The sequence below is a fragment of the Daucus carota genome, chromosome 3 (genome assembly GCF_001625215.2).
Source record: "Daucus carota subsp. sativus chromosome 3, DH1 v3.0, whole genome shotgun sequence".
Classification (NCBI taxonomy): Eukaryota; Viridiplantae; Streptophyta; class Magnoliopsida; order Apiales; family Apiaceae; genus Daucus; species Daucus carota.
The window spans coordinates 34,763,924-34,771,377 of NC_030383.2; the positions used below are offsets into that span (position 1 = coordinate 34,763,924).

At 34.2% G+C, this 7,454-nt stretch overlaps 1 protein-coding gene across 11 annotated transcripts; it reads right to left on the reverse strand.

Annotated features, from left to right (window-relative positions):
- Positions 1-1,158: 1,158 nt before the first annotated feature.
- LOC108212393 (hexokinase-1-like) lies at positions 1,159-6,704 on the reverse strand. 11 transcript variants are annotated; one of them, XM_064088602.1, is made up of 8 exons: positions 6,633-6,704; positions 6,166-6,463; positions 5,709-5,773; positions 4,904-5,625; positions 4,430-4,548; positions 3,543-3,779; positions 3,293-3,364; positions 1,159-1,712 (listed from the first exon to the last, which is right to left on the reverse strand). In XM_064088602.1, exons 2-4 carry the CDS (start codon positions 6,435-6,437, stop codon positions 5,561-5,563), a joined length of 402 nt encoding a protein of 133 aa, XP_063944672.1. In that variant the 5' UTR covers positions 6,438-6,463; positions 6,633-6,704; the 3' UTR covers positions 1,159-1,712; positions 3,293-3,364; positions 3,543-3,779; positions 4,430-4,548; positions 4,904-5,560. The 11 variants fall into 11 exon arrangements, with proteins under 11 accessions (XP_063944672.1, XP_063944677.1, XP_063944674.1 ...); XM_064088607.1 differs by lacking the exon at positions 6,633-6,704 and having other exon boundaries at positions 4,904-5,090; positions 5,401-5,625; positions 6,166-6,626; XM_064088604.1 differs by lacking the exon at positions 6,633-6,704 and having other exon boundaries at positions 4,904-5,090; positions 5,309-5,625; positions 6,166-6,626.
- Positions 6,705-7,454: the final 750 nt, after the last annotated feature.

Below are 7,454 nucleotides of genomic sequence, written 5' to 3' on the forward strand. Positions count from 1 at the left end.
CCAAAATAAATGAAAGAAATAATATCTCTCCTAATGGAAGAAGGATTTTCTTGTATATGTAAGCTTAAAACAAAATGTAATCAAAGTATTAGAAACTGGTTACATTGCTTATAAGATGACTTTGTTTTGTGGAACAGCTCTGCACTGAATCTGCAGATTTAACTGGTTTCTGAACCAATAAAGTGGAGTTTGTTTAGTTTATTTTTTGCTATTTAGAAGATTATCTTATTTTCAAGTTTAATTAGAATTATTGTTAGACGTGATAAGTAGTAAAAACAAAATACTTCAACCAACTACAAAGCCATCCATTATGAATAGAATAATAATATGAAACATTCGATAAGTTCTGGAAAAGCGCAAATAACTTAAATAACATTCATTGCGAATAGTCTAAAACTACAAATAAGAATAAGAAAGTAAATATTGCTCGTGCTTCGCATACGGAATTTTATTATTTTAATCTAATTAATTTTAATATTATCATCCTTACAAAAAAAAAATTAATATTATCACATTACAATTAACACAATATTTTGTTTTCCATTATTTTTTCCGTGTTTTAAGTTTATATTAACAATTGGTGCCTAATAGTTCGTGCTATGCACATGGAATACAATTATTTTATGAAATTTTTCCAAAAAATATCAAAAAAATTATATAAATTCGTTAATATATAATTACAATTTTAAAAAAATAAAATAAAATTTTTAAAAGAAGTATTATATTTCTTTTATATCAATTGATTAATATAAAATTTTAATTTAAAAATAAAAAATTGATACGAAAACATAATAATTTGTCACGGTCACTATTTGTCATTTTCGCTTTATAATAATTACGCTATATTTAAAATTTCAGCTAAAGCAAAGAGAAAATGAGAAAATCATGTTCCTCTATTCTTGCGACATGCTTTACATGATAGATATAGATGTGATCTTTATTGGTGATTAACTTATCAAGATCTATGTTTATCAGTTTGGTCCTGGTAGTGAGAATTCGATGCTGCTAAGCTTCATACCTTTACAGAGATTACAAATCTTATTATCTCATATTAAATTTACATATCTATATATAATTTTGTGATTAAGTAGAACTCATTGTATTTGATCAAAATACAGAGGATCCCTGACCAATTTGTTGCTGCAGTGAAAGCAAAGATTCCGGTTAATATAGTGCTTCAATTCACGAATGGACGGAAGTACATTACAAAGTACAAAGGTCCACCAAAGATAGGTTTTACAAATTAATTAACCACTTCAATTGCATCTATAGTTTTCTACAGTAGTGCATCCATACATACTACAGTGCTAGTAGAATCAGCGTGAAAAAATCAAAGAAATTGACATGACAATACTACAAAAAAAACAGGTTTTCTTAATCAATCTTATTTACTCAGGTCACTTGATCTTGCATGCTGATATTTTTCCCTCCCCGCCTGGTACCTGCAGAACTCACAATCCTACATCATAATCCATCCATCTGCCTCGTAGATGCAGAACTGACAATCCTACAACATCCTTTATTCCTCTTTTTTGAGCATACAATATGTAGCTGTAGGGAAAAAATCTATGCGCATACTTTTGTATTGTAGCTAAGAGGTTCAGGAGCCATGTCTTTCAGCAACACAGTATATATGTGCATTCTCTAGGACCTCGATTTCTCATCGTTTTCTTAAAATTGTTTGAGTTTCTCAGACGATGAAGAAGCTAGTTCTGTTTACAGGAGAGTCATTTGATTATAAACCTAGAGCAAGACATGCTACCACTTAAATTTTCCCAGATAGTAAACATAAATAGAAATAAGCAAACAACACATCAAAAATATAAAAACACACATTAATACAATAAAGTCACAAATATGGTAGGAGAACTAATAAAAATAATTGGGAAAAAAAATCATTATCTTCTTTTACCCTTGTCATTGCACTGATTTTAGGAACCACATAAAGACTTGCAGAAGTGTTGGCACATGGCTCTTTGATAACAATACCAGTTAAAGGTTTAGCTATATGAAAGGAGCTTCTAACACCATCAATTTTGAAAGTCATATTGTTTAAAGTGTTGAGTAGCTTTATTTCCACTAATACCATGATAAGAGGTGCTTGAGAGTAAAAGACTTCAGCAGGGACAAAGTTTAGTTGAATGTTGATGCAATCTAAGTTAAGGTCCAAACTGAAGTCCAGGTCTAAGATTTCCTTCAAATTGCTATAATGCTAATGAACATCTACCAAGCCAGAGTAGTTACGGAGAGCATAACCAAATAATTTGTAATTTAGAATCATCATCTTAAACATGCCGACCAAATGAGCAAAGCAATATCATATACAAAGCATTAACACACTGTTAATGCTAATAGCCACAAACCTCAAAGTAAAAATCAACTACACAAAAGTAATAAGTGTTAGAAACAACTCACTTAATAATATAAGATAACTGCAATTACTGGAAGAAAGTTTTTTTATTGTTTAGAAAACCTAAAACATACAGAACAACATGCTGCATATATATGCCCAGACATTAACTGACACCCCTGATAACTACCTAAAACTGCCAACATGGTTATCACATAACTGCATCAATAAAACTGACTTAAATAACTGATCCTAATTGCTGAACACTTAAATATAAATACTATATACATATTCTTCCAGCTAATAGTAATACTAATCACACATCAATTTTGAATCAACTTCCAACAATAAGAAGCAGGGATTTTCAATAAGATGAGGTCTATATTGGTGAAGAGAAAGGAACATTTTATATCCGATTTAAACCTCCAACATATTTTTGAATCAAATATTGTAAGTGAAATCACAATACCATTATAGCGCTACAAAATTTCAGCATATTATTATTAAGAGCAAGTCCAATGCAATGTTATAAGTGGTGCCATTTCTATAATTTGAAATCAAATGCTAAAAATCTCAACTCCAATGGGGTTCTATACTTGGATGCAAATGTGCATATATGCATCCTTGGTTCTAAATTTGAAACCAAGGATGCATTTATGCATCCATGCCACATCATCAACTAACTATAATTGGTATATATAGTGGTGAACTTTAAACAAAGTTTAGGAGAGAGGGACTAAAGTTACTTAATTTTGGAATTATTTGGATGCAAAATGCATCTAGCATTGGAGTTGAAGTTCTATTTTAGCAACAAAAAACACTTTTTGGTGCTAAATTATAACAATAGCTATAGCTATTTTGCATCTTGCATTGGACTTGCTCTAAAGTAGTCAGAGCCAAATAATTATCTTGTTATACTTTTAATAACTGCTAATTCCTTACCTTTTATCCTTGAAAGTACTGCACTTGAACCTCAGCAAATCTATGCAAACTTGGTCATTCTAAGCCCTGCCTCTGAGGGAACAATTATCAAATATGTAAGAACTTATCAAATTAACATACATCATTGCACATGCTTCAAAAATAATAAAATTGACATGCATTTATAAATCTATTTTTTATTTGACTTCTTCATTAGAACCAGAGTAAATTGATCTCCAAATAAACAAATTAATAGACCTCGTGCACTAACCTCCCGTATCATGTGGGCTAAGAATCAACAAATTTAGCTGGAAAAGTCCAGGGAAGTTCTATTAGTAACCCGAGGAGTAATTGCACATGATGTGGTTACTGCAGGAAATCCGAAGGAGGTTAAACATACCACATGACCAAACTTATGGAAAAGACTAAATACCTGTGAGAATCGCAATAACCCTGAACAACTGCCAGCATCCTTTTGGAACAAAGAGTTAAGTAATGTCGCCGGGATCTGGATTTAAAACATTACATATCATTGAAATTTGGGGGTTAAAACTGTTGAAAGTAAAAAGCTTATATACCACTCTGCTTCACAGGAATCTGCAACATATTCATTTTAGTCGGTTATCTCGGTTATCATAAGATTCACATATCTGTCATGCCATTGTTACCACAATCAGTAGGAGTGGCTTTGTTAAATGCAATTCCTCCTCAAAGTCATAAGTCACAGTCTCGAAGTTCAACAGTGGATGCAAATTTAAACAGGAATTGAGCCAATGATTTGGCCACAAACTCATCAACATCACACCTCAGCAAATTAAATAAAGTTAAAATGCAATCAATCTTAGCCAATATTAAAATGCCTGTTTATAATAGAATGTTTACCAGACAGGTCAACACCACGTAGCCTTCTTTGTGATTATAATAATATATGATACAATATACTTATGTGTGTATATAAAACTAAAGAAATAAGTTTGTCATAAATTATTCACTAATAATAAGTAGATTAAATGGCTAACTAAAATAATAAGAGCAAAAGATGCAGTGGACACCACTATCCAATTGTTCACCGGCTGTGGCAGGTGTGGCCAGTGGTTGTTTATGAGACGAAACTGGAACTGTAAAATTGCAAGTACATTTAAAACCAAAAATGTGTACCTTAGACGACATTAAAGATGGTTTTCTGTCAAAGCTATTCTGAAGAGCATCGGCTTCAAGCTGCTCTGGCTTGAACAGACTTGGGCATTTATCCTTTAGTATATTGCAACTAAAGGCACCTATAGTAAGAATATGTAACAGCCATGTTACTATTTCAACATGAATTCCTTTTTAAAAAACTCGAGATTATTATAGAAGACATCACTTACATCCAATTTCTGGATATGAATAAAATCTAAGAATCCCATCAACTATTCCTGGACTACTGACAACTCACTGATTTCAACATTACTTCCAAACAAATGTATCATGTTTCTAAAGTGATTAATAATTCAAGTACGATATTCATCTATATTTGATTCATCTGTTGGTGGAGTGCCAGTATTATGTTCAAAGATCTATTGGACATGGAACGGTTGTTAGCAAAACAAAAGTTGGCAGACATGTCAAAGTACAAACAAAAACCCAACTCACTTTTTACTCCTCCTTTCTTGAAAATTTGTGTTGAGAATCATGTCATCCTTCTCAGTTGTGTCTACTTTTCTGCGGTAATAGCTGGATCAAAACCACTGCCAATCCTTCTTTCCTGTCTTCTGCCAGTGGTCCTGCCTAGGCTTTTTATTAGTTACACACCTCCTGAATTGATGTTGGAAACTCATGGCTGTAAAAATATACAGAGATGCAATATGAAAAAATTATGATACCTTGGTGATAATGAACAAAACTCATGCATATCAATTGCATTAAAACTGAATCCCCGAGAATAGCACATGAGATAGAATATAGGATAGAACCATAAATCACAAATCAAACATGACAAAGTATAAAAAAAAATTAAAATAAATTGAATCCAGAATAAAATCTGTGGATCCCGTCAACCTATTCTTGTAGAAGTACGAAGCGAAGGAAGGCCGATCTTGGCGCAATCTAGTTTGGTATGAGAATCAAAGGAAGCAGGATGGGCAAAAAACCTCTATGAAAATGGTGTAAAAATGTGCGTGCCATTAATTGTCGCAGTTGCGGAGACTGAACGTGGAGCAGTATGGCCATTATGTGAAACACGTCTCCGTTGTCCTGTCATCAACAAAAATTAAGCAACCAATTGTTACTACCAAAAATAATTATTGATGTTCATTCAGAGTAACCGGTTCTTGCAGAAGAATGAGAAAGAGCAGACAGTGGGATGCGCTTACAACCTGTTTGAAAATATAACAGAACAACCAGTTAGAACTCTGTACTTGTGAAACCATGGAACCACGCTGAGAAGGAGAAAACTCACCATTATTCATTGCAATAGAATGGATCAATGTCACTACGATTTGAAACTCAAGGAGGAAGTGGTGCCTGAAATCATGGCTCAAAATAACTGTCGAGGAAGTGGTGCCTGAAATCATTCTCAAAAAAAACTGTCTATAATTTTCAAAAATTTCCCCGGATTATCCTGCAGTTTTCGGATCCTGCTGGATTGCAAGTAATTTTCAGTTGTTTTTTATAATGGGTCATACCCGGAATGTATTGGATGATCCAGCTTGTTAGTTAAAAGACAAAAAACACCCCTGATTTAGTGTGAAGTTGATTTTAAAAAAGGGTATACTTGGTAAATATCCAAATCCTTTGTATTCAGGAATTAGGATTATATAGATTATAAGAAATATGGTTATAATTTGGTTTGGTTTTATATAGTTATGGATTAAAATATGGATATTCATTGAGGTAAGAGAGTGTAGTGTATAGACCCAGCGGGAAGATTATCAACATAGCTGATTAGCATTTTCAGTTTGCTTCTGCCTTCCGACACAAGTCCGGCGTGCATCTCCACCGGCATCGCATCCGCCACCTGTTTCAATTTCGACTCAGGGGTCCCACGCTTTTCTTCAAACTCCTTCAAAATCGCAGCAGCTCGTGAAGACTGGCTCGAATTACGGAGCTGGTGGCGCACGAGCAGAGCCACCACCGCGCACATGGCGGCAGCACCTATGACCGCCGCTGTCACCGCCACCTTCCCCATCAGCACCACGTACCCAATCACAATCACTAACAAACAATGATGATGAAATCAAAATCAAGAAAAGAAATGAAACTGAAATTAGCTTAATATATGTGTAATTGAGATTGGGAGTGTGATTTGATTTGATTGATGCCTGGGTGGTGGTGTGTTTAATTAATCAAATAATTAATTTTATAAACACACGACACAACTCACAAGCAGAATTGGCTTTGCTGTGACTAAAGTAACGAGTTACAGTGAGTCTTCAATTGTACTCCGCAGGTCATTTTCTTTAAAATATGGTTTGATTCATATTTGGTCCATATTTTAGATAAAAAATGTGGTTTCAAAACTAACCAAATCCATATAAAATTTGTGATTTTTTGATGGACCAGATTTTTAAAAGTGGTTTGGTTTGGACTGGTTATATAGTTTTGAGTCTATATTGCCAGGTATCGAAGAATCACCGTAAGAGGTCCCCGTGCATAGAGCGACCTATGCAAAAAAAAAACACAGGGGTCAGCCTATGGCAGGGGCGACTCATGCTCTCTCCCGGCTCCTGTTTTGAAAATTCGAAAAAAATTGATTGTTTTTTAAAAGAAGTTGAACATATTGGTTATGAATGAAGGGAGCCTTGTATTACAGTATAGGTCTGCTTCTTTAAAAAGAACTCATGGCAGTTGGCACAGCTTCTTTCAAGGACCCACTTTGTTATCATATTTTACTTCTCCTTTATTTAAGTCGCAGGGTTACATATATGCAAAATTTCCTCGTAACAAGACGCGCCACCACTGTTATCACAACTGCTAGCCTGCTGCACTAGCTAACATACGGGTTCTCAGCTTTACCTTTGCTCCACGCTGGTTGTGCATTCTATTCACTTAGCTTAGAATCACTTTATTTTTGCTTCTTCACGTGACTCGGGGCTCTAACAGCCTGTCGTCTTCTTTCCGTAAGGATGTCATCTACTATACATGAATTCACGAATGCAGGAGCTCCCTAGTGCTATTTCCTGCAGTTCTTTATTGCCAAACCCAA

Coding starts and splice junctions, on each gene's coding strand:
- LOC108212393 (XM_064088602.1), bottom strand. CDS start 6,437: ATGGGGAAGGTGGCGGTGACAGCGGCGGTCATAGGTGCTGCCGCCATG. Junction 5,774..6,165: donor GTTGATAATCTTCCCGCTGG/GTCTATACACTA, acceptor CCATGATTTCAG/GCACCACTTCCTCCTTGAGT. Junction 5,626..5,708: donor TTCTATTGCAATGAATAATG/GTGAGTTTTCTC, acceptor ATTTTCAAACAG/GTTGTAAGCGCATCCCACTG.